Here is a 26,172-nt window from a genome sequence, read left to right on the forward strand (position 1 = left end):
CAAAGGAAGACTGGCACATTAGAGGGGACGAAAACAAAACTTTCCTTTGGAAAACCCACCAGAAGCAAAGTAAAGATAAAGCAGGAGAACGTATCTGCAACTGACGTCACAGGCAACAGTTAATCCCCCTAATAAACAGAGTTCCCAAAACAGAGGACAGAACGGACAAAAACTCAGGGAGAGAAATGGAAAAAAGATAGGAATAGAAGTTTGCAGACAAGGACAAATCTAAAAGACCCTCACTTCACTCGTTATAACAGAAATGCAAATTAAAACTTCACAAAGATCCATCTCACATGATCAGACTGTAAAACTCCCAAAGGTAAACAACGCATTTTGTGGGCAAGGCCTGAGGAAAGAGCAGCCCCAGGCACTGCCAGTGAATCACAGGAAGGTCATGGGCTAAGCCGGGGGGGGGGGGGGGGGGGGGGGGGGGGCAGGGAGCGTGGGTAACCCAGTGGGAGGGGCTAACCCGGTGGGGGGGGGTGCTGGCACATCTGTAACCTGACAGCTTGCCAACGCACCCTAAACACACAGCGCCAGGCGCAGAGAACCACGTTGACCCTGGTTACTAACTACCACCTTCTCTGAAAGGCAAAGCCCTGGAACCAGCCCGAGTGTCCCTCAGCAGGAGACCAGGCCGAGTGAAGCACAGGGCAGGTGCCCAGAGCAGTTCGATGCGGCGTGGAAACCAGCGCACAGGGGCTCCATGTGGAGTCAGGTTCGGGGTTGTAAGGTGAACTGAGAAAAGCAATGGCGAAAGAGTGTTATTTGCTATGCTACCTGTTGAACAAAGAAACAAGGAGAAATAGAAATATCGTTGCTTACTTTTTAAAACAAACAAAAACATCAGAAGGAGAAGCTGGAAACTAAAAGGCTGGTTACCTCTAGGAGGCTGAGTGGGGTGTGGATGGTCTGGAGAGGACAAGGGGTTTATATTTTGAGCCATGTAAATATTCCAACATAAAATTAAAACAAATGGAAACCAATGAATCTGATCTGAATATCAAATTGGTACCAGCTCCCCAGAATCGTCTCCAGGTCTTTCCTCAGCGGGACGTGGCCCAGGAAGGGAGAACGCCAGAAATCTGACCCTCACCCTTAGCATTAACAGTAGCAATGTAATTCTTTTTTTTTTTAATGTTTATTACTTATTTTTTGAGAGAGAGAGAGAGAAGCAGCAGAGAGAGAGAGAGATAGCAGAGAGAGAGAGAGACACAGAATCCGACGCAGCTCCAGGCTCCTAGCTGTCAGCACAGAGCCCAACGCAGAGCTCAAATTCACGAACCATGAGATCATGACCTGAGCCGAAGTCAGACGCCCAACTGACTGAGCCACCCAGGTGCCCCCAGTAGCAATATAATTCTGAAAATACATGATAGAAATTGTAAGGAAAAGTAAGTAAATACAATTGTCAGGAAACACGATTCCCAGTATAAAAAGATACAAATAAATTCCTTTGAGGAAAACAACTAAATCTCAATGAGGAATACCAGTGTGAACTCATGCTACGATATACTCTCCAGCTCTACCAGGAAAGGCTTAGAAGCAATGCGACCCAGAATCAAAAGCACCCCAGCCCTGGGTCTCTAAGCGTTGCCCCACACAGGAGAAGCAGCTGGTCCAGGTCGGAGGCAGAGAAGGCACATGGGGAGCCCAGGACATGGGGCCGTTCCAGAAAGTGAGGCTGCGTCAGGGCTCCTGGCCCACTGGGAGGTCTCCTACCGGCCAAACATAGGGAAGCCTGAGCATCAGAAGTAGTAACGACTGGGGGTGCCTGGGTGGCTCAGGTGGTTAGGCCTCCAACTTTGGCTCAGGTCATGATCTGAGGGTCTGTGGGTTCAAGCCCCATGTCGGGCTCTGTGCTGACAGCTCAGAGCCTGGAGCCTGCTTCGGATTCTGTGTCTCCCTCTCTCTCTTGCCCCTCCCCCACTCACATCCTGCCTCTCTCACCCTCAAAATAAACAACAACAAAAAAAGTAGTAACGATGAATTTAACACACTGAATAAATATCAGAGTGATGTTCTAAAAACAAAACAAGAACACGGACAGGACATTATCAACTGTGGACTGTCCCTACTGGAGTAGCTGTTACAACTTCTTACTCTGCAAACTGGAAATTCAAGGGAAAGTATCAAGCTTCTGTTCTGTTTTGGAGCATGTATATGTAGTTCACCCTTGGTTGATAGGGAAAAATTTTTTGTTAATAGAAGAATGTCAGTTAATGGAGGGAAACCAAATGATAAATCAGAAAAACTACCACTTACAAAATTCCAACTGAAGTTTATTTATTTATTTTTGAGAGAGACGTGAGCGAGTATGCACGAGCAGAGAAGAGGCGGAGAGAGAAAGAGAGTCCCGAGCAGGCTCCACGCTGTCAGCGTGGAGCCAATTTGGGGCTCGATCGCATGAACCATGACATCATGACCTGAGCGGAAACCAAGAGTCGGGACGCTTAACTCAGTGAGCCACCAGGCGCCCCGACCAAAATTCCAGTTAAAGACTTGACCCAGGCAAAGCTCCACGAAGGATGTTAGAAGAGTGGGTGAAAGTTGTTGGTGGATATTCACGTGGAGCCCAAGAATGGCCTGAGAAGTCCGTGCTGAGTGCCAAGGGGAGCCACCTCCCTTCCCCCAGAGGCACGTGGGGCGGTGCCTCACCCAAGGGACCAAACCAGCACCCTCACCATGAGCCCTGACCTCGACACTGCAGACGGGATGTCACATGAGGCACGTGGAACGCTGGTGCCACCTCCAGACCCTGACGGAGCGCGTAAGCCCTGACCTCCGTGCGCAAGACCTACCCGAGGGCCAGGGTCAGTAACAATGTGCAGAAACCATCACATGCACGCAGAATGAGGGACGTTCTCCAGGACCATCGCCTGGGCCCTTCAACAGCCACTGTCGCTGGAAAGAGAAGGCAGGGGACTATTCCAGAGGAAAGGACGTTAAGAGGTAACCCCCAATACCACACAGGTCCCAGACTGCGTGTCACAGAGAAAAGCAGCCACAACAACGTTATGAGGGAAAACGGGGATGGGGCAGTGAGACTCCTGTCCCATTCCAGGACAACGGTGGAAACCATTTCTCAGTAAGCTGACACTGTGTTTAGAGGTGAAGTGTCACCTCCCCTGATACCGGCTTCCAAATGATTGAGGGAAACAGAATAAACAGCGAACGCAAGCGTGTCACAGTACACAGACACGGTTTTGGTAGGTGGGGACGTGAGATTGTACGTGGAGAAGGCACAGGTACACAGGAGAGCCACCAAGGAAGAAGGCAGCAGCCAATGGGCCCAGAGCGGGGCTGGCAACGCCAGCACGAGAGTTCTCCAGACCAGGGGGCTCCGGCTGACCCAGAGCTCAAGGACTCCAGCTCCGTGCTAAGAAAGGTCCCCATGGCCTAGACGTCGGGAGGAACGTGTTAGAGGACGCCCAACTCCAGGCCAGAAAGCAAAGGAAATAAGGGGAAGAAGGCGTCGCATGTGTGCGGGAGGATAGGGACCACGCACGGCTGAGCCCTCTGAAAAGAACAGGGACAGCAGTCGGCAAGGGAGCTCTGTCTGAGGAAGGACTGGCAACAAAACACAATTCTCCTCACGAGCCGGAACACTGAGAATGGGAGCCTGGGGCAGAGGCAGCCACCAGGTCCAGGGCCGTGGGTTCCAGAAATTCTGTCCAGGAGGCTGCCACGTCTCCCGCTGGATCAAATCTACTCTAATGGATGGGCATTGGGGAAAATCTGCTTGCCAAATCGACTAAGATGACACGTGTGCCCTAGAGCAGTTTCACTCAAAGAGTCAACACTCGTCCATGGGTGCACACCCAACACCAGTGCACGCGCATACATATGCACCCAAAGAAGGCGCAAAAGCCGGAAACGAGTCACATGTCTGTGGGCAAACCGAATGGATAAATGGTGTGGAATACTCAGAGGAAGAATTTCCATACAGCCAAGATAAAGGCGAACCACCGCTCCACGCGGCAACCTGGATGGACCTCACAGACACGTCCAGCAGAAGTGAGACTCAGAAGGGCACGCACAACATGATCCTGCTCCAGTCCAAAACCACAGGTGCGCTGGTCTACAGTGACAGACTCTGAGGGGCGTTCACCCCTGGGGAAGCCAAGGATGGGGGGGTGGGGGAGGCCCAGGTACCAGTCTGCAGTCCTATCGGGGTGGCTGGGCTCGTGGTCACCCAGCGGTGTTCACTTCGTGAACACTACAACGTTTATAAACATTAACTCAAAACGGATCACAGACCTAAACTTGAACACAAAACTCTGGTACCCGGGAAGACAGGGGACACAAATCCAGGTGACCTTGGGTGTGGTGACAGGTTTTTCGCTCTAATACCAAAGACACAAGGCACCCATGACAGAAATAACTGATAAAACCGGACTCCATTCAAATCAAAAACGTCTGCCTTCCCAAAGACACTGGTGAGACCACGAACAAGGGGAGCCGCAGGCGCAGAGAAAACATCCGCAAAACACACATCTGATGACGGTCTTTTGTGCAAACTAAACAAGGAACTCTTAAAACACAACAGTAAGAAAACCTAGTCTACAAATACGCAAAAGGAACAGGCAGACAGCTCCCCAGAGAGACGGGCACGTGGCAAGTCACTCTTTGCGGACGGCTCCCCATCGCACGCCATCGGGGAAACGCAAGCCAACCCGGCAGCGAGATACCACCGTGTACGTGTGAGAACGGCCTAAAACCCACAACACCGACAACGCCAATGCCGATGAGGGGGTGCAGCAGGCCCGCGCTCGTGGCTGGCGGGAACGCAACATGGTGCAGCCACTCGGAAAGGACAGTCCTTCAACAGCAAACATACCCTTACCTTGCGACCCAGCAAATGTGCTCCCAGGTGTCACCAAGAGCGCTGAAAATTTATGTCCACACAGAATCTGAGCGAAGATGTCTATAACTGCTTTATTCGTAAAGCAAAAACTGGAAGCCGTCAACATGACCTTCAGTAGGGGAACGGAGAAATACACGGGTTGGTCCCTCCAGACGATGGAACAGGACGCAGCGCTAAAAGAAATGAGCTACCGAGCCCCAAGAAGTGATGGAGGAATCTTAAATGCATGCTACTAAGTGAAAGAAGCCAGTCCGAGAAGGCTACGTCCTACACAATTCCAAGCATACGACACCCTGGAAACGGGAGAGACCGTGGGGACAGGAGAAAGATCAGTGGTGGGGAGGGGGAGGGGGGAGGGGGGCGGGGAGCGGGAGGGTTGAAGACATGGCCACGGGGCATATGTGCGGGATGAAGTATCGCATGATACTGTACGGGGATCTAGATGTTCTGTGTTTGTCAAAACCCGCAGAATGTACACCACCAGGAGCAAGCCTCGTGCAAACTCTGAGCCTTAGTTAACAACAAAGCGTCAACACCTAGTCCATTGACTGTGACCAAACGTCTCACACCTGTACAAAAGGCTGCTAACTGGGGAGACTCTGGGAGCTAGCGGGTATTTGGGAACTCTGGACGACCAGCTCAGTTCCTCCATAAAACAAACTTCTCCTTAAAAAAATAAAACCTATAATTTTCAAAGGCTGGTGCAACTGAACGCTTCGTTTACACACATGTTCTATCTCAACAACAGAAGAAAACATATCCTAAGTGAGGTCAAGAGAGGCTAGGTGCTAGACTGCGAGGACCCCAAGTTGCGCACAAGGAAGGACCCAAGCTGGGCCACAAGGAGGACCCAAGCTGGGCATGAGGACCCAAGCTGGGCCGCGAGGAAGGACCCCAAGCGGAGCCTGCTGGAGGGAGCCCAGGACCTGCCCAGGCAGGGGCAACATTGGCTAAGTCAGCTGGGTACGACACAGAAAGGAACTTTTTTTTTTGGACTTGAACTTAAGATTCTGACTTTGAATTCTAATTCAATGACAAATTTTGATTTGGGAGTTTTAACTTCTTTGGACCTCAACTTGCAAGGACAATTTCTTTTTTTTTTAAGTTTTTTTTAAGTTTTATGTATTTTGTGGGTGAAACGGCACAAGTACGGGAGGGGCAGAGAGAGAAGGAGAGAGAATCCCAAGCAGGCTCTGCACCATCAGAGCAGGTCCCGATGGGAGCTCGAACTCATGAACTGTGAGATAATGACCTGAGCCAAAACCAAAAGTTGGACACTTACCCGATCTGAGCCACCCAGGCACCCCAGGAAATTTAATTTTTGAACTAATTTCTCTCTGAGAAATTCATACGGTAAAGGAGTCTATATTCAAATCAGGCCTTCTGTCCGGAATCGCCTAAACACTATCCCTTAACCTCACTGCAGAACCTCCGAGAGCTGCCCTAGATAACGTGGCCAGATGGGACTCAAAACAGGAAATGGAAGAGGAGACACGTTCTCGGCAACAGGTGCGTGGGAGCCTTGAAATCAATGCACTATTCTGATCCATCTCAGAGCCTTCTGGGGACATGAGCTCAACTGTCCACCAATGGTCCCGGGAGGATGGGCAAAGAGAAGGCAGTCGGTTCGGGAGAGTGGTCCCAAGAAGGCTGGGAAACCCAGGGAGCTGAAGAGAACAAAACCTGGGAACGTGGCAAAGGTCCTTTCCTGGCCACATGCTTCCAAGCAGAGGGACCTCCTGCGCCCACCCTCTGCCCAGTGCAGGCTCCTCACCAGGCCAAGGACAGCTCATCAGCCAGAGGGTTTTGGAGAAGGAGCAGACCTGAACTGCACCCCCTTCCCCTCTCTCTTTTCAGATTTGCCTGCAGGGAGAGAGGATGCCAGGGGCCTCAGACAAGCAGGGGGCGAGGGCTCTGCCCTGGGGTCGCGGCTGGCGGCAGCTGTGCAGCTACCTATGCCGGCAGCAAAGCCCATCGGATGGAGAGGACACCAGCAAGACACCCGGCTCTCGGACCCACCAACGCCTGCAACAGCTCTGACCCTCTCGACCGAATTCTGACCTTGTGACTCCCCCCCACCCCCCGGCCCAGCAACTTGGCTGACCCTGTCTGCTGTTTTCTAAGCATTTATGCTTATTTTCAAATTTCTCTCCCTCCACTTTTTTGGATTTGTTCTGGTTTTTCCCAACTTCATGAGTTGAACAATTAGATCCGCATTTTAAAAATGCTTTCTTTCTTCCCCAATACAAGCATTTAAAGCTGTAAATTTCCCCTGGGGCACCTGGGGTGACTCAGTTGGTTAAGCATCCAACTTTGACTCCGATCATGGTCTCACGGTTTGTGAGTTCAAGCCCCACATCAGGCTCTGCACTCTAAACATACAGCGTACTTCAGATCCTCTGTCTCCCTCTCCCTCTGCCCCCCTCTTGCTTGCTCTCTCTCTCGAATATAATATAAAAACATTTAAAAATAAATAAATAAGTAAATAATAGTCATTTCTATTTTTATTTCTTCATTAACCTATGGAATAATTACAAATATATTTTAAAATTAAAAAAAACAAAAAACCTGGCAGTTCAGAGCCTTTTTTTGGGTGAGGGAATGGTTGATTTCTGATCTGCAGCGTTTCGGTCAGAGAATGCCACACCCATAGATCGGATACTGAGTCTCCTGGTACAAGGTGATGCACTGCGTGATGGCCTAAAACATACACACATGTCTGTGAATGATCAGTTTCCATAAGTCTCAAAGTATGCTTGAAAAGAACACATATTCTCTAAACTGGTCCTGCAGGGTTCGTAAGATCATCTTTTAGACTGTATTTTACAATTTCCCCCATTATTTCTGCCTGATATGTCAACTCACTGACAGGTCGGTGCAATCTTCTGTGACTGCAGGTTTGTCAATTTCTGCATAAAGTCTATCAATTTTTCTTTTATATTTTGAGGCTATGTTTTCTGGAAGTTCAACAGATACAGAATTTTTCTTAGTGATTATTCCCTCGATTATATTTCATAGGTTTCTTTATCCATAGCACCGCATTTGCCTTTTGCCTCTTTTGTCTGTGCTAATGTCGTTAAACTACCCTCATTTGATTAGCATTTTAACACATCGTTTTCCCCTGCCCTTTCTACTTAAGAGACACAAGGTACCCAGCTCTGCCCCTTACCATGTGACTGACCATCAATAAAAACAACACTTTTGATCTGTTTTGATCTACTGCAGTTTAAATCCACTGGTTTATAATGATACCAGAAACAAACTTTGGCCCCACTCTCGAAGGATGCTAGGGAACTGGCTAATTATTGTGAAAATTAGTAAATAAAAGGGAAGAACTGAGCATTACTCTGCCTTTCCTACGTGAACTGTACCTCAGAAAGTTTCTCTTCATGGAGGCATTCCAGCTGACAAATGAAGAGGGGTTCCAGAAGGAGAATGTCACCACTTAAACCCTGAGCATAATTATCCGCCCATCAGCAACGGACCTAGTGGCCACCGACACTGCACAGACAGAAGCGACCGGGCCCTGTGCAGCTGCCAGAGGTAGTGAATGCAACCCCGGCCCCGGAGAATTCCTAGCCCAAAACAAAAACATGCCATCTGGCCACGCACATAGATCTCACTCCCAATGTACAGAAAAAACAGGGACAGAGAGGTCATGCTAAATGTCATCATTGGGAAGCAAAACCCCAGTGCAGACTGAGGGGAGCTCCACGGGACAAGCAACGTGGCTACTTCAACAAACAAATCGGAAGCAGAGACTGGGGACGGCAGGGGGACCGCAGACAGACACGAGAGCGACGCCACTGCCACGTCCAGGGAAACGTACCTGAGAAAACCTTTAAAAATGTTATCATCCTCAAAAAAAAACAAAAACAAAAACCCTTCTTCAACCTCAAAATAAAATGCATGAAGTTACTGGGAAAATTTTAACATCAGCTATTTGATGGCATTATGGGATTATTATTCATTCAAGCAGGATATACTGAGTTTACAGTGTTCAGACAGGACTCCTTACTTTTTAGACACACGTAAGGAAACACTCGCGGATGAGATCAGACGACGTCTGGGGTTTGCTTCGAAGCGACCCTGGCTCGGGGAGGGGGTCTGGGGTGGGGGGCCCGCCGGCGGACACACTGGTTCCCTACACCGTTCCTTCCAATTCTGCACGTGCTGGAAATGTTTCATCACGCGTCATTTGAAAATAATAGAACTTGCAGACAAGGCTCGGTGCCGGGCTTCTCACGCCCACCAGACGCACGAGCACTTACCAGCATCGGAGGAATCATCTCTGTCGGCAAGAACCAGGAGATGCAGCAGAGAACCGGGGAGCGTCCTGCCCGCCTCGTCCAGCCTGACCAGCTGCAGCCGCGGCGTTGTCCCGGGCGGGGAAACGGTAGAACTGGAAGGTGAAATACACGGTCTTTGGCCACGGCGCTGCCCGGCTGTCTTGGGACACTCTGAATCCAATAAGAGCCCAATTAATCGAGCCTCCAGAGCAGAGAACCTGGGCTTTCAACAGCCCAGTGCCACAGGCCACACGCCGCCTCGTCAGCCCACCGGGCAGCTCCACCCGGGAACTCGGGGAGCCCGCTGGACAGCAACCCACTTCAGCCCCAGCTGGAGAACCTGCCCACGTAGCACACGAATACCGAAGAATTGACCAACACAACACATTCAATCACAGAAGACCAGGCAAAAGCAGGTTTGACCGCGTTCAGAAATGGCTGAGTGGGGGTCGTAGTGAGATGAAAATAAAAACAGACAGCGTCCTTAGGTCCGGTAAGATCTCAGCATGGAGGGTTCTCCCAGCTCAGAACCACACAGAGGTGTTTCTTCAACGCAAGGAAAGCGAGAGCCAGAAAGAGGAACACAGAACACTTAAGAACGTACCTGCTAAAGGCAAGAAACTGCAGTACTATTTCGTTGCCTTGTAGACAATCGGCTTCTTCCTTCTGAGGGTTGAATTGCACGGGGGTCTGCGGGATTTACAGTCTCGGCTGGTTGCTTATTGGCATCCAGAATCTCAGGAAAGCCGGAGGCCTGCAGGAGCACCATCGAGGCCCGCGAGAGCTTACTTCCAGAGCTGAAACAGAAAGACCCCCGCAGCCGGCCTCCAGGAAAGAGACAGGGAGGGGCAGGACCTGTGGCCCACCTCTTGGGGACAGCCTGTCGTTCAGGGTCCGTCTTCACGTCACAGCACACACCGGGCCCTCCCACGGCCGCCCCTCACCTCCTGGCCTGGACGCCCGCGACAATCGGGACGTGCACCGGTGTGAAAGGCAGCTCCTGCAAGTGTTCGGCAACAGATGCTCCCAGGACCAAGGACGCCTGGCTCAGCTCGGCTTCCAGGTGACAGATCCTGCCCTCCAAGGGGAGCCCCTGCTGAGCAAAGTGTGGGCCCGGGTGAGGCCAGCCAGGATCCCAGCCTGTAAGAACCAAGGATTGCTGGGGTGTGGGGGTTCACGGAACGAACCACCTCTGTCGGACTGCCAGCTTCGGCAAATGAAAACACAGGAGGCCCAGCTGCCTTTTAACATCAGGTAAACAATGAATAATCTCGGTATAATGTAAGTACGTCCCGTGAAATATCCACGACTGACTTATACTAAAAAGTCACCGTTTATCTGAAACTCGGGTTTATCTGGGCATCTCGTATTTTGTGTGAGTCGGGAAGCAACGAGAAAGGTAGCATCAGTTTTATGAACAGGTACCATGGGAGAGATGTGCTGTCTGAGAAGGTCAATTAACATAAAAACCACATTTATAGAACAGAAAAAACAAGCCCTCCTTCAAACCGCAAGACACACTGGTCCCCAGCCCCCGGCTGGCGCGTGCAGACCTTCCTCTCATCCCATGTCACCGGGGTATTCTAGTCATCCCTGTTATCCCACCTCCCATGATCCCTCCAGAGTAGAAGGCGTGTCTAAATGAAGAGCTTGTCTGGGGACCGAAATACTCTCCTTCGAGCCTGCTTCCCCAGCTTTCCGTTCCAGCTCAAAGGAACACCACAAACCAGGGAGGACTCTCACACATCTCAGCTGTCAACACTAAGAGATTTAGGCTTTCATAAACACACGAGCCCCGGACAGACTTTAGACCAAGGCATTTCACGGTCCTGGGCGTGTCTCAAATAGATAAGGGAACGGCACTACTTTTCCTCAGTAGACTCCCAGTATAGGACTGAAGACGCGGTTTACAGGAGCGGCAGCCAACTTTTGGAATCAGACTTCACGTGCGCTCCCCAAGGTCAGCGGCAGCACAGGCCTGAGCCCAGAACGCACCAGAATCCAGGACGGCGGGTTCCGCTGCTTCTCCTTCAGCCTGCTGACAGCGAGGAGAGTGTCCCCGAGTGCTGCAGGCTTGGGTCGGCCTCTATTTCTACCTCTGGCAAAACTGTCCTTCTCTTTCAGGCCCAGAGACCCGAGGGGGGTCTAGCTCTGTCTGGTCAGGTGGAGCAAAAGCCTGATTAAGCCCTGTGGCAGGAAGAGCTCCCACACCTAATGCCTCCTTGGTCAGCAAGACAGAACGGTGGCAAATACCGGAAGCAAGAACTGTTAAGCCATGTCCACACACACACCCTCCCCCCTCCCCCTCCCCCCCTCCCCCCCCCCCCCCCCCCCCCCGCGACCGTCACCATGCCCGTATCACGGAGAGCCCATGAGGGTCTCGGCCGCCTCACCAAGGCCCGGCACAGCTCGCAAAGCCAGAGGCCTCAGCAGAAGTCAGGGTTCGGAGCCACTCCCTGGAGGAAGGAAGGGAGGGCGTACTTACCGCCTGGGCCGGGGAGGGCTCAGAGCGGCAGGTTGCGGGGACGACGGCGTGGCCGAGCGGCACCGGGCGGCGGGACCGTGGGGAAGCCGCCAGCTGGGGAGAGAGAGAGCTGAAGGGGAGGAAGCGTGGACGAGACTTGAGACGCACCCCCGTCACGTCACGGCGCCGCCCACCCCGCTGGCACAGACCCGTAAGCGTGGCATAGAGGGCAGTGGGAATGCGACCTTCCGTGCTCGGTGGCTGCTCTGGAGCCCAAGACCGCTCCTGACTTCCTTCAGTTTAGCTGTGAGACGCGCAAGGGCCGTGCCCTCTCCCAGATGGTAACGTTTGCTACAAAATCTTTACTAGAACAACAGAGCAAGTGGAGAGAGGGAGGGCCGGGGAAGCCAGGGGTCTCTGCCACTCGCGGGCTGCAGGGCGGGCTGGTCTCTGAGCCTGGGGGGTTTCGCTTCTAGCCGGGACTGAACATCTCGAGACCCTTCGAGTCCCAGCACCTTGCTCCCGTGACATGAGCCTGGCACGAGGGCAACGACTGCCAATGGCGGCCCAGGCGGGCTCTGGAGACAGACCGCTGGGATGGAGTCCCCACGTCATCACTAGGATCACGCGACCGTGGGCAGGTCACCAGACACCTTTTTTTTTCCCCTCCGGTGTCCTGTCTGTACGACGAAGAGAGCACCTAAATCACAGGACCAGCTGGGAACGAAGCGAAGAAACCCGCGGGGAGGGGGGTGGCAGGGAACCCGGCACGTGGCTAGCCTTCCGTAAACATCACAGGCGTTCGGAAGCTGAGTGCGGCTGTCAAGGGGGCCCACCGTCCACTGGAGACCCCCCTCTCAAATCCCGGACTCTGTCACGCACAGCGACAGCCGGCCCGAGGAGGTGCTGGTGCAGAAGGACTCGACACACGAAGAGGTGGTGAGGGCATACGACCGAGTGGGGGCGTTGTGCAACAGGGGACCCCAGAGCCCTCGAGGGGGCAGAGGAGAGCTGCAGGGTCTGTTCAGCTACCCTCAGACCCCACAAGCTGTCTTGAGCCTCTCCTGCCTCTGGAAGCAGACAGCACTGTCCTGTGAGTCCCGAACATTAGGGTGACATGGAAACTTCTGGAAGGAAAGTGCTTGAACAGGCCAGCAGGGAAGCCTGGGAGGCTGTCCCCACACACGTGTCTTCTGGCAAATACAAGGCTCACTACTGAGCCAGTTTACAAGCTGCATGGTATACAGGAAAACTGCTTCTGTGGGGACAGTCTGATACCGAATTATTCGACTTTTCTAGGAAGTCAGGTCCTAGGGTGCTGCTGGCAGACGACGTTGGCTGGAAAACAAGCCAACCCTGGCCCTGTACAAAATGGCGCAGCCGGAACCGCGGGCGAGCACCACAACCACTCGGGTTTCCAGAGGCCAGAGCAAGGCAGGGCCTTCTCTTCCTACACAGGAAACCCTCAAACGCAGAGCCGTCTGCTGACGGGCGGTCTCTGCCGGCCGCAGCCTGTCTCCACCAGCACCAGCTGCTCAGCAGCCGCTGGGCCTGGCTGGTGCCCCAGGCAGCCATGACCTCGCTGGCCAGGACACTGGTCACTGCCAGGCCCCTCTCCTGGCAGAGACGTGGGGAGGAAGGAGACAAAGACCATACTATGGAGCCTCAGAAAAGCAACCAAGGCTGTTCGTCCCGAGAGACTCTCCAGCCGCTAGACATAACTGCCGGGGGAAAGACGTCATTTCTCAAAGTATTGCAATGTGCCTTTGATGGCTGACCGCAGATCACTGATAACACTGGTGGCCGCCGGATGCACGGAGAGCCGCGCAGCCAGGAGGGTGGGGCACAGCGGGGGCAGGGCAGGGACGGGACGCAGCACCTCGGCCCTCCCCTTCCCCAGCCCCAGCCCACCAGGCAGGACACCACTGTCCTTCAAGACGCAGAGAAATGTAGCTGGAACCTCGTGTAACTGAATTTGGAATTCTGAAACAGGCCTCTCGGGCCTGGCTTAACCCTGGTCCCACGGGCGAGTCCTGGGGGGCAGCGTGCCCCCGGGCTGGCAGCGCTGGTGGGCCTGGGGGGGAAACAGATGGAGGTGGGGAGGGAGCCCGAGTCAGCCAGGACCTGCCCCGTCTGCCCCCTGGCTGTGACCGGTGCCGCCCAGCGGCCCAGGCAGCAGCTACTGGGCAGAGTCCGGGGGCCCAGCACTTTGGAGCAGACTTGGCCTGGGCAAGAGTGAGGATCGTCTCTGCGGGTGACAGCAGAGGACGGAGCCTGAGCAGGTGCGCTGGGGCTCCAGCTTCTCCGCATGGCCTCGCGCTCCTCCGATCGTGTGGTCTCACCAAGGGTGGGCTTCGTGACCGTGAAAGTCCTTGCGTGCCTGCCCAGGGTATTTCCATCTTCCCGCCGCTCACTACACACCTGACTTCAAAGAGCTGGGTCCCGTGTCGGCGGGCCTGGCATCTCCCAGGTGTGGTGGACTTGACGTCGGGTAAGGAACTTCTAAACACCCCACTTTTCCTGTCTCCCAGCCCTGCTGACGCCCGCTCACTCCAGGTGCGGACGTGGTGAGACCGGGAGGGGTAGAGGCCCCCAGAGCAAGGGGCCACGTGTGTCCTTTGACCTCAGGGATGCCAAGGCAGGCTCCCACCGGCTCCAACCTGCATCCACCTCGGAGTCCAGAGGGCACCCCCGTCAGTGGCCTGCCTGCCCCTTGCTACAGGCCAAGGCAGGTGCTTCCTCAGGAAACTTAGAAACACTTGAGTCCCAGAAACTTCAGTGCCCCAAACTAGCTCGTGGCAAGTCACTGATCAAGCTGTGCCTCCGGGGAAAGGTGTCACCTCGCCAGAAGCAAATGCACATGAGGATTCGGCCAGCCAGGGCACCTCCGCTCCATTTCAGCCACCCTCCTCCCCGAAACTGTCCAGCCACCGAGTCTTGCTTTTGTCCCCACCCGGAACGGGGACCCTGGGAAGCCCCACAGCCTGACTTTGGCAACAAGCATAAAACTGCAGGAAACGCCTCCGTGGCCCTCCACTAAGAAAAACCGGAGCCTGCCGTCCAAGACCCCCTCCACGCACCCTTGTTCACCCACCTTCTCAAAGCTGGGTGCTGTGCGCTACGTTTCTTGAGGTAATAAGTCTTTACATCGGGACTTATGCAATCTTATCTTCCTAGAGAATAAATCAGCACAAGGAAGACTTTGGCGGCAGATTAAAAAGATGCCTGCCGGTGACCCCAGGGCCGGGACGCCCGGGGGGCAGGGCCTGGCGAAAACACACCAAAACCACAAAACATCCCGGCTCCAACTTTTTGTTCCAATGCTCTGGGCGGTAATAGGTGGATTCGCTGGCCATGTTGCTTCCCAAACAAGACCACCTACCAGCCACAGCCAGACAACGTGTCCTCCGGAGCGTGGCCACTTCAGTGCCTCCAAGAGGCTCCCTGAGGCCACAAGGCCGGACCCAGGATGGGAGGCCTGAGCTCCAGCACAGGGCACAGCCGGGGCCGGGAGCCACCGGGCAGCACGTGTGTGGTGACGGCCTCATCAGAAAGAGCCACGTGCACGCAACATGGACACACGGAGGGGAAGAGCGGCCGTGGTCACATGTGCGGCCTGGTAACAACCGGGGCGGGGGGAGGTCCTGATGTGGAAAGGGGACCAGAGAGGTCATGGTGTGGGAAAAAGCCAGTCCCCAAACAACCTGTGTCATCTCATCCACGTTCAAGGGGGAAAAGTTGGAAAAGAGCGCCGTGGATGCAGGAGCGTAGATAAGGCCACTGAAATCTATGCAACGGGGTGCGAGGGCGAGAGGTTATCACCTCCCCCTTGATGCGCCAGGGTAAGCATGCACATTCACAGGTCGGTGGTGAAATTACAAAGAACTTCGGGGTGCCTGGGCGGCTCAGCTGGTTAGGCGTCCAACTCTTGGTTTCAGCTCAGGTCATGATTTCAACGGTTTGTCAGTTCGAGCCCGTGTTGGGCTCTGAGCTGCGCGTGGAGCCTGCCTGGGATTCTCACTCTCTCCCTCACTCTCCTCCGCCCCTCCCCTGCTTTCTCTCTCTCAAAATAAATAAATCAACTAAAAAAAAAAAAAAAAAAGAACAAAATTTAATGTAACAATCATTACGAGGTGCGACTTTGCATCTCCATCGGAACCCGAAACGCTCCCAGCTGAACCAACGACAGCGGGCAGCGGGCAGGCGGCCCGCAGATGGAGACACCACGGAAAGGAGGCTGCTAGCCCCAGAGGCTCGCCCGCACGTGCCCCTTCTGGGAGCAGCACCAGCATCTGGCTGAGCAGCCACAGGGCTCTGGTCTCCTGAAGAACACGGAAACGCCGAGAGGACCAGCAGCCCGGCACGGGCTCTGGGCGGCTCAGGGGCCACGCAGCCTGGGAAAGCCACGTGCACCTAGGCCTCGGAGGTGGCACAGAGGACAGCGGGAAGGGCCTACCCAGGTTGGTTCCCCCGCCACCAGGGCTGAGTGCTGTGCGGACAGCATCCCCACCGACCCGCCCGAGACAGAGGACAGCAGGTGGGCCACCTGAGTGAAGACGCATCTTCCCCGACACCTTGCCACCCACTGGTTAGCCTCCACTTGCTGAAAACCACCGTCAACAGAAGCTCCCATCCAAGCCGCCCTCTGTCAGTTTGGCTTCTAGAAGCCCCAAACTGTGGACACAGACCCCCGGGTCACGCAAAGACCTGTGTCCTGGCACCTCCTCCGCCTGGGGGACGTGTGTGCAGGATCACGCAAATCTGAAACGTCAACGCTCCACAGACCGGGCCTTTGGTGAGGGGACTGGGCAGGGGTCACAGAGAGTTAGGCAAACAAGTGCACGGGTCAAATGGAAGACCAGGCGTTCGTGGAGGCTTCCTCCAGGCTGGAGGGAGCAGAGGCCTCTCCGAAATGCCGGGGGGCCCACAGCACACCACCTCCCTGCCCGTCCCCAACCAGGGGCCAGCCCGTACAGCAGGTACCACCAAGCCCTTTGTCCCAAAATGCAAGCTGTCTTCCGGGAATGCTTTTCTTAAACACCGCTGTGCGTTCTGGGGGGAAACTGAGGGAAGGAGTCAGCAGGCGGGCCGGATGAGGGGTGTTCACAGAGGAAAATGCTGTCCAGGGGAACAAACCAACCTATGTCCAGCTGAGGGGTCAGTCATGGACTAGCTCAGGTCTCGGACCAGGGGGTGGGGGGGGAGGGTCTGGCAACATTACAGGATTAGAACAGCAGACACCAAAAGCATGGCCGAGGAGGGTCAACACTGCTAAAGACAGTGTCACCGTGATTTAAAGAAAGACCTGGAGAAAACAGATTTCCTCACTGAGCCTTGAAAATAAAGGATAATAACCAGTATCTGATGGTTATTCAGACACCAAGAATTCATACGGCAAACCCATTTGAAAGGCCCTCATTCCTAATTATTTGGGGGTAAACAGCCATCCTCCCTGAGACTCTAACCACAGGAAATGGGGACAATGAACAAACTGCAGAGATTAGGGACAGCCAGCTCAGAGATGGCGTGGCTATGGGGCTTGGTGCTGCACCCAGGGTGCACGCGGGTGGCCGAGGGTTTCCTGCACACCGGATGCCTGGGGAGGCCCAGCACACCTGGGGGTGCTGCGGGGGAGGGCTGGGGCTGCCCACAGCTGCACAAGCCCCCCTCCACCCCCGCCGCAGCCCGCCGCCATTGCTTAGGCAGGCCGGGCAGTCAGGGACAGAGAGGGACACGCATCCCGAGCACACCCGGGGGTCCTAGGGTCCTGCTGCGCCAGCAGCTGCCACAATGCTGCTAAGTTAGGGCCCAGGGTCCAACATGCACCTGAGAACCTGGGAAGCGGCTCCCGCACCTGCGGGAGCAGCCGGGGTTCTTTGTGCGAGAGATGCGTGCACCTGGTAGAGACGCCCCAACCCAGATGTCCCTAAGCACAGAGGACACGGGAGAAGATGCATGCTCCAAGGGCTGACGAGGGGGTGCACCACAAGGTGTCACGTCTAATGTCTGTCCATCCTGCTGCTGGAGGTGCCACGAGTGCACCAAACCAGGCCCCAGAGGAGTGGGTGAGAGCCAAGGGGTGCCCAGAGCCTGAGGCCGGGGTCAGTGTCAGGGGCTGGCCACTGCAGGGACCTGCCCCTTGCCAAGGCCTCTGCTCTGGGCCACCCGCTAACGTCCTCCCCCAGAGCGCACACCTGGGATCCCTTGAAATCTGCTGGCTCACGTCACTCCAGCTGGACAGCTCAAACGCCCCTTCCTGAATGACTGCCCTGATGACACAACCCAGGGCAGGGAGCCGCCTGTCGGAGAGGACGTCCCTGCGGTGCCAACACACAAAGGGTCACAACCATGGCAAGAACCCAACCCAGGGTATCCTGGGAAACACCATGAGGACAGGTTTCCCACGACCCCTTCTACCCGGCTGTTTTTCAAATCCGTGAAGCGAACACACGGACATTCTGAGACCGCCAGAACATTCAAAAGTAAAATATGGTCAGGGAAATTCCAAGTTCCAAAAACCAAGAGCGAGTGCCCTCTAGTGGCTCCGTGCACTCGCTCCCGGAGGGTGATGAGTGGGCCTCTGCTCTCTCGTAATTCTCCAGAGGACATAAAAAAGATAATTCATAACAGAGAGCCAAAGTCCCTCACTTAACGTGACAGCCGCGTGTCGTCAAGATTTCCCACAGAACCGGGTAAGTTGGTAAAATATCGAAGGAGGAAAGGTTTCCATCACCGCTTAAGCACAAGAGATATTTAAGTCTCTTGCGTCGGGTCCTGGGAGGCCAGGCCTTCAAATGCTTGGAATCTGGGATGAAGGCAATCCTCTCAATGTGACGTGAATGCAGCGATAAATCCCAATTAAATAAACCAAATGCAATCAGGTTCCATCCGGGCGGACCTGCTGGTCCCCAGATGGTGGTGGAGAATGGATGGCACTGCCACCACACGTCTGTACTAGGTCTGGATCCTTCCAGCAATCTGTCTGCCATGATGTGAACCATAACTCTCCTAGTAAAGAACTCAGAGGGCGCAAACCCTGCATGCCCAACTAGGGCTCGGTGAGCCCCGCACGGGGAGCACACACCCCCAGCCAGGCATCCAGAGAAGATATCCGTCCCACTGACTAACATGATCATCTCGAGCCCAAAGCCAGCGGCGTCTGTGGGGAGGGAGGATCCCCTTCCCCCCTGAACCTCCACAACATGCCTGGAGCCCAGGAGTGTCTGGCTTCCCATGGGCACTGCTCTGTGCCTGGCTACGTGTGGAGAGCTGGAGAGACTGGGGTCCGAGGGACAGGCCAGCTCCCGCCGGTCTCCGTCCTCGCATGGCACAACAGGGGCAGGACTGCTGATATCTGTTCATTCGAACATCTCGAAACGCAGGCAAAGCTGGCCCAAGCTGGGAGGCCGCCCCGCGGCAGAAGTGGCAGAGCGCAGGGACCAAGCGGGGACTTGGGTCCGTGGGTGACACGTCTGCTGGCCCCACCCTGACTCCACACTCTCTTCCGAGAGCAGCACCGATGGCTGCCAGTCGGGAACCACGCGGACAAAGGCAGGGGACGCAGCAGGGGCCCCGGTCAGGACTTCTATGGAGCGTGTGAACGGAGGTTCTTTCTGCTGGGATTCCCCAGAGCTTCCGGGGTCACGACGCGGAGAAACTCTTCCCGGAAGGAAGCGAACCACGAGAGAGCTCAGGGGTGAGGGGATGAGGTGTGGGAGGCAGGCGGACAGACGGACATCACTCGAGAGCCGGAACACAGCCAGGTCTATCATCAGCTCTGCAAACGTGTGCTGAGTGCTTTACGGGCAAGACACAGAGGCGGACACACAGCCCCTGGCACGAGATGTTCCCAGGACGTCCTCGGCGTCGAACAAACCGCCCGACACCGCGACCTGCACCTCTGCAGCGGAGTGATGCTCCTCCCCCCGCCCCCCAAGTGCCCACTCCCAGTCCCAGAGCCCATCGCTGTGATGCTCCGCGGCAAGGAATCGTGGCCGCTGCTCGGGGAGGCACCATCCTGGATGACCGGGTAGGCCCGACGCCATCACAGCAGGCCTTGTCGGTGACAGGGTGACACGGAGGGCATCTGTCAGGAGCACGGACAAGGGCTAAGCCCCCTCTGCGGGCCGACACATTTGTTCACTTCCCAGCTTTCTAAGAGACGAGCCTCCTGTGATCTAGAACATTCTTTCAGCGGGCACGACCTCTAGAAGCCCCGGGCTGGGGCTCAATGCCCTGCAAGAGCGAACTTCCCTCGACATCAGCCCTGCTCTCGCACCCACTGGTGCGGTTCTCAGCCAGACGCTGCCTGGGCGTCCCTAGGCAGAAGCCAAGAGGCCCCGGCCACCAGGTGCTGGGCCGGCCGGACACGAGGCCGGCAGCCGCGGGTCACTGCTTCACCAACTGCACCAGTGCAGGACACGTCCCCGCCCACGGGAAGGACGCTGCTCTGCTGGTAGCCCTCACTCCCTTCCTCCCAGGCCCGAGCTGAGAGCAGACGCCCCACTCTCGGACTTGAAGCGGGTGGGAAGCGCCTCGTCAGAAGGGCAAACCCACGACGCGCTAACAGCACAACGCAGAGGCGCGCCCATGGCGCTCAGCGCGGCTCCGGCTCTCGGGCCCGCGTCTCGGGGACCCCCGTGCCAAGGGCCCCGTTACGCGTCACCGGCACAGCCTTCCGCGGGCTTCTGGTCAGGGAGCTCCGGGTGACAGGGTGACACCGCGCCAGGCCAACCCCTGTCACCGTCCAATCCTACACCTCCACATCAAGGCAGAAGCTCAGCCCACTGGCTCAAATGACAGCAATCTGTGGCGATTCGCGGTATGAACGTTATTGTACCGGCCCCAAGTACGTCTCCTCGAGAACAGGCGGGAGTCACTCTGTGTGCTCCAAAATCAGTGCCCTGCAAACACTTACTGGCAGGGGACGCGGGGTGGCTTCCTGGAGGGCGTTGCTCCGCCTCCGGGCCGTGGCCGTGCCCTGGCAGCGTGTCCAGGTGTCCCTTGGGGCTCAGCGAGTACTGGAACTGGGACCGTCCCCGACGCCACCTGCTCCACCTGCGAGGAGAGAGCAAACGGCAGCCGCCTCCCTTAGTCGCGCCTTCGTGTCGAATCGACCCGGGAGCGAGCCCCCCTTCCTGTCACCTTGACCCGGGAGCGAGCCCCCCGGCCCGAAGTCCGTGTAAAACCAGCGATGTCTGAAGCCACAGGCTCTGAGGTCATAATCGAGTCACTTGCCAAGCAGAAAAAGATCAGCGTCCAGCAGCATTCAAATCCCAGATGCCCACACGAGCACAGAATGGCCCCTACACAAGTAGAAATCACACCTCCCCAGTTTCGAATGTGTTTTTTAACGAATCTATGCAAAGCCGACCTTTTAAATTTTGGTGCGTAGTGTGAGTGCCACAGTCAGTTCTCAAGGTCTTTGGTACGCTGTTCAGGGTCAGACTCGGGCACATGCACCTGAGGGTTAACCCGGCATTTCTTAAGCAACGTTAGGGGCTTGCTTTCCAAGCCCCTCCCTCTTCATGGCCCCCCCCCCATCCATACTGCCCAGTCCCCTTTACCATCCTCTAGGCCAGACCTCACTGTGCTGCACACTTCTGGCAAGAAATAGTCCCTGAATCCGAGGCCACAAAGTGGGAGGACAGAGTGGTTTCTTTAAACAGTGCGGGAGTGCATCAAAGAGCTAACGTTCTCATCTGTCATTACTGGAGGTCAATATATAACGTCTAAAATTAATCAACTAAGAAATAGAAGTAGAAGCATTAATATTTGGAAACAAAGTAAATGCCAGAAGTCACCGCTAAGAGTTGGAAGTGGCCGCCCTCTGGAGATGGACGTTTTTTTTTAAAAGACAGTAATTTGCTCGTAGGAAAACTACAAGAGTTGTTTAGGAAAGAAAACATAACACACCGTTCTTACCTTCACGGTAAATAACACTGAAATAATCATAACAGAAGCCCTCAGATTTACTTAGTCCAAAACTATGGGATGTTTACAATCTTTGTATTTTCCTCCAAGTAGTATCTGCCACTTCCCCTTAACTGTAAGCTCACGGGATCAGGGATAGTTTCCAAGAATGTATACAGGTGCTCAATAGCAGTTCACTGAATGGGGGCACCTGGGTAACTCAGTCGGTTGAGTGTCCGATTCTTGGTTGTGGTTCAAGTCACGATCATACAGTTTCGTGAGTTCAAGCCCCACATCGGGCTCTGTGCTGACAGCGCACAGCCTGCTTGGACTCTCTCTCTCTCTCTCTCTCTCTCTCTCTCTCTGCCCCTCCCCTGCTCACACGCACACATGTGAGATCTCTCTCTCTCTCTCTCTCTCTCTCAAAATAAGCAAATTTTTAAAAATTTAAAAATTAAAAAAAAGTTCACTGAATAGAAGAGTAAGATAAAGAGTGGCCTGGCGTAGGGGTGGAGACTAGGCACACACCAGCCCGCAAGCTCTCTGCCTGCCAGACGCCAGCACGGCTGTAGAAGACAAAACACGGGAGGGAAGCGGAGGAGGGTACAGAATCGCCGCTGTGACCCAGCTGGGGCCCACTGTGTCAGGTAGTTACACGTGTTTAGCACAGTGGTCCTACCAGGTGCAATTCTGCTCCCAGGAGACATCTGGCGACGTCCGCAGCCACTGTGCTCACAGCTGGGGGCACGCTCCTGGCATCTAGAGGGCAGAGGCCAGTGGCTGGTGACAAACGTCCCCGCTGTGCAGGACACCCCCGCAGCACAGCATTATCAGGCCCAAAATGTCAGCAGCGCGAAGGTGGAGAAAAGCCAATTAGAAGTGATATTCCTTGTGAAAAAATGGCAGTACTGGAGGTATCTGTGTCCTCAAGACAGTCGAAACTTCCAAACGCTTACCCCCCAGTACAGCTTACATACGCACGTAGAAAGTGAAGGAAACGTAGTGGCACGACAGGCTAAAATTAGATCCAATAAATATTTATTTAAAACACATACATACACCCACACAGAGAGAGGGGGAGAGAGAGGTGATGGCCTCAGGATTTCCAGTGGCAATTTTATAACAAGGGCTCAGACTAGTCCGTGGGGGGGATGCAGCAAAATGTGGCCCATAATGAGACGCTCCTGGAACAAGAAAAGCCGCACAGTCAGCCGCTCCCTCATCCAGGTCCCCAAAGCATCATAAATAACAACACAGAAAATGATGTTTGTCGCCTGAGTCAGCACACAGACGGCGTGCTGAAATAACACAGTGGCCCTTTCACCAAAGAAAAATGACACAGTTGAGCTCTAAAAGGTTCCCGGCCACACCACTGACACAAGGAGAACACGTTTCAGGAACGTGAGCGGAGAACCGAGAGCCCTTCCTCGACACAGGCATCGGGAGAGACTCCAGCCATCGGCCGGGGCCGTGGGGTCACTGCGGTGTCTGTGACACCCCAGGTCCCTGCCACCCACCCTGCGAGGCTGCCGGTGGGTGGGGGAGGCGGGGGACGAGACCCCTCACAACAACCACACGTCAGCTGGCCCTGCCCCCCCTCTTACCTGACTCCTCTACTGGGGTTCAGAGAAAGCTTCGTTCCAAACATGGATTTTCAAAACTGCTGCTATGGCCTGCCCTCCACACAAAGCTGGAGGGAGCCAAGGGCCAGCGGGCACGAGCGACAAGTCACACGGACGGGCCGGGCTGGACGCGGACGGCCCGGCTCCGACCACAGCCCTGAAGCCCACCCCTCCATGGCAAAACGCTCCAAGAGTCCTTTTTAAAAAGGCATGGACAGGGGCGCCTGGGTGGCTCAGTTGACTGGGCGTCCGACTTCGGCTCAGGTCATAATCTTGCGGTCCGTGAGTTCGAGCCCCGCATCGGGCTGTGTGCTGACAGCTCAGAGCCTGGAGCCTGTTTCAGATTCTGTGTCTCCCTCTCTCTGACCCTCCCCCGTTCATGCTCTGTCTGTCTCTGTCTCAAAAATAAATAAATGTTAAAAAAAATTTAAAAAAAATAAAAAAATAAAAATAAAAAAGGCATGGACAGGGGCGCCTGGGTGGCTCAGTCGGTGAAGCGGCTGACTTCGGCTCAGGTCACGATCTCACGGTTCGTGAGTTCGAGCCCCGCGTCGGGCTCTGTGCTGACAGCTCGGAGCCTGGAGCCCGCTTCAGATTCTGTGTCTCCCTCTCTCTCTGCCCCTCCCCTGCTCACACTCTGTCTGTTTCTCCCTCAAAAAAAACATTTAAAAAAAAAAAAAAAAAAAGACACGGAGAGCACAGAAGTGGATCTTGTTACACAGAATGTACAAATAAGGGTCACAGGCCACCTTGCGAGACTGATGTGTGAACAGCACATCATAAGCCCCGAGGTGAAACCAGCCTCAGTGAGTTCGCAGCCAACTGTGACTCAGCAGTCACACCTGTCTTTTAAGGGCACATCCGTGACACGAGACACTCTGCTCATGACACATCCACAAACAGATCTGTCAACTTCTGGTTCTGAAAACATACGAGCTTGCTAAAAGCTTACGAGCCAGGACTCATACTTACAAAAGCACCTCAACAATTTACCTCTTTGGAGCTCATGCAGGCTGGGGGCACTTTGTAGACCAGACGGTGCGACGGGTTGGGCCGGATCCCACCCTGCAGGGGTAAGACCACCTTTCCGGAGCCGGCTTCCGGCAAGGGGTTCCACACAGCCCAGCGGACCATGTGCATGCAGGCCACGCTGGACAGAGAGGTGACCGACGTTGCCTGGAAGGGAGACAAAGCACAGCGGTGTGTGAGTTACCAGCAAACCGGCTGGCAAACACCAGGAGCAGGGCCGCCAGGCAGGGACCGTGCAAGAGGGGCCTGTGTAGCAGGAGGAGAGCACAACACAGAAGCTCGGGGGACAGGGAAGCAGCCGCCCACCTTGAGGAGCCCCCCTCAAGCTAACCAGCACCCTCCTCCGTCCAGGTCTCCCTTTCTGGCTCAAAGCAGCGGCGGCTTTTCTTTCAAAGACCGACATCATCCTTCTGACCTTTCCTGGTCCCATAAGGCTCTTTCTGCAGGTTTGTAAACAGGCTGTACCTCGCCCACGTCTGCACAAATCCATTAGGAAAACACCAGGAATGACACTTGTGTTCGTGATAGGAAACTTTGCAAAATAATGAGGAACGCACATGGGAATTCAAATCAGGATTATTTACACACAGTTTCTGCAGCTAAGTCCCAGCTCAGAATGAATGGCACGTTTCATCCATGTGACTCCGTGTACCTGGGAAATCAGCCAGGTCCTTCTCCTGCTTTCTCTATCACTGGCCAAGTGAAAGCAGTAAGGACACTAAGGAAAACCTAAGATTAGGGAAGAGTCATTTTCTCCAATATGGTTCGAGGGCTTGAGTCAGCAGTGTTTAATGGCACACTTTCATCCATTCACTGAGAAGTAAGAATAAAAACCACATTCCAGGCCCCGGTCGGGTGGGAAAACCCCTCATCAGCTGGGCAGTGATGCAAGGCAGAAGGCAAGGTCAGGAACTCCGGCTCTGACCGAGCCCGACAGGCAGACGCCGCAGGCTCCCTGGGAGGCAGCACATCGGGACCCCAGGAAGGCAAATTCTCGACCAGGGGCCACGGGACACTTGCAAGGAGGTCAGACTGGGAGCCCAGGAGGGCCCTTCCGGCCCAAGAGCACAGCGGCCCTAACCAGGGTCACAGTGACACAGTCCAGACCCGGGCCGCAGCCACACCTCCTCATGCCCCGACTCCAGGCCGGCTGGTGACATGGGAGGAGCAAACCCCGAAGGTGGCGGGCAGTAACTGGAGCACGAGCACAGCACCCCACCTCCTGACGCTGTCCTCAGAGGCAGCAGAGGGCCATCTGCCCCCGTCTGGCATGAGGACGGTGGTGCCATGTGGTCCCTGGGCACCGAGGGAGCGAGGGCCTCCGACGCTCTAGACCACCAGCCCACACGCGCTAACCCAGCAGCCCGGTTCGGGCCACGGTTGACAGGGAGGGTGGACAGCCTGCATGGAGGGGGCCTCACACTCTTGGAAAGGAACCGAAGCCACGCCCCATCTGTGATGGTGAAGGAGACATCATACCCAGAGAGAGGAGAGAGAGCCAAGGCGCCCGCTGACACGGGCTGCGTCCAGCAGAACGGCTGGGGCTCCAGCGGACCCCGCCTTACTTGCTGGACACGGGTCAGCTGCCGCGCCCTTGTCCTGGCCAGGAGTCGACTGCGCTCGGGTCCAAGGTCACACACGCACAAAAGGACTCTGGCTGGAGCCCCACGCGGATGGCTCGACAGTCAGCGAGGCCACATCATAGCCGAGCGTAGGTGCAAACAGGCACCCAACATGGAAAAGGAAGCACATTCGTCTCCTCAGTCAGTCCTCTCCAGACTGTTCCTTTGCCAGAGGCTCTTCCTTCCTGCTGTTTCCCTCAGTCACGTGGGGATAAATGTCCAGAGTCAGCGTCTGGTCTTGAATTAATCTCTTCTTGAGGCCCCGTCGTTAGGGGACCGACCTCACTTCAGGGGGGCCCGTTCTGACCCTTTAACGGAGCCAAACTTCAGATAACAGCTGGGCTACCACCACCTCTGCCCTGGC

At 55.1% G+C, this 26,172-nt stretch overlaps 1 protein-coding gene across 1 annotated transcript in view; it reads right to left on the minus strand.

The window, feature by feature from the left end:
- The window catches only part of NPHP4 (nephrocystin 4), a 109,753-nt gene that overhangs the window by 29,654 nt on the left and 53,927 nt on the right, over nucleotides 1–26,172 (minus strand). The window contains 12 exon segments of the mRNA XM_032594185.1: nucleotides 9,142–9,259; nucleotides 9,261–9,330; nucleotides 9,764–9,846; nucleotides 9,848–9,956; nucleotides 10,104–10,255; nucleotides 11,645–11,670; nucleotides 11,673–11,715; nucleotides 11,717–11,753; nucleotides 13,637–13,697; nucleotides 20,541–20,652; nucleotides 20,654–20,680; nucleotides 24,151–24,333. Coding sequence (XP_032450076.1) covers nucleotides 9,142–9,259; nucleotides 9,261–9,330; nucleotides 9,764–9,846; nucleotides 9,848–9,956; nucleotides 10,104–10,255; nucleotides 11,645–11,670; nucleotides 11,673–11,715; nucleotides 11,717–11,753; nucleotides 13,637–13,697; nucleotides 20,541–20,652; nucleotides 20,654–20,680; nucleotides 24,151–24,333 — 1,021 coding nt within the window.

The sequence above is a fragment of the Lynx canadensis genome, chromosome C1 (genome assembly GCF_007474595.2).
Source record: "Lynx canadensis isolate LIC74 chromosome C1, mLynCan4.pri.v2, whole genome shotgun sequence".
Taxonomy (NCBI): Eukaryota; Metazoa; Chordata; class Mammalia; order Carnivora; family Felidae; genus Lynx; species Lynx canadensis.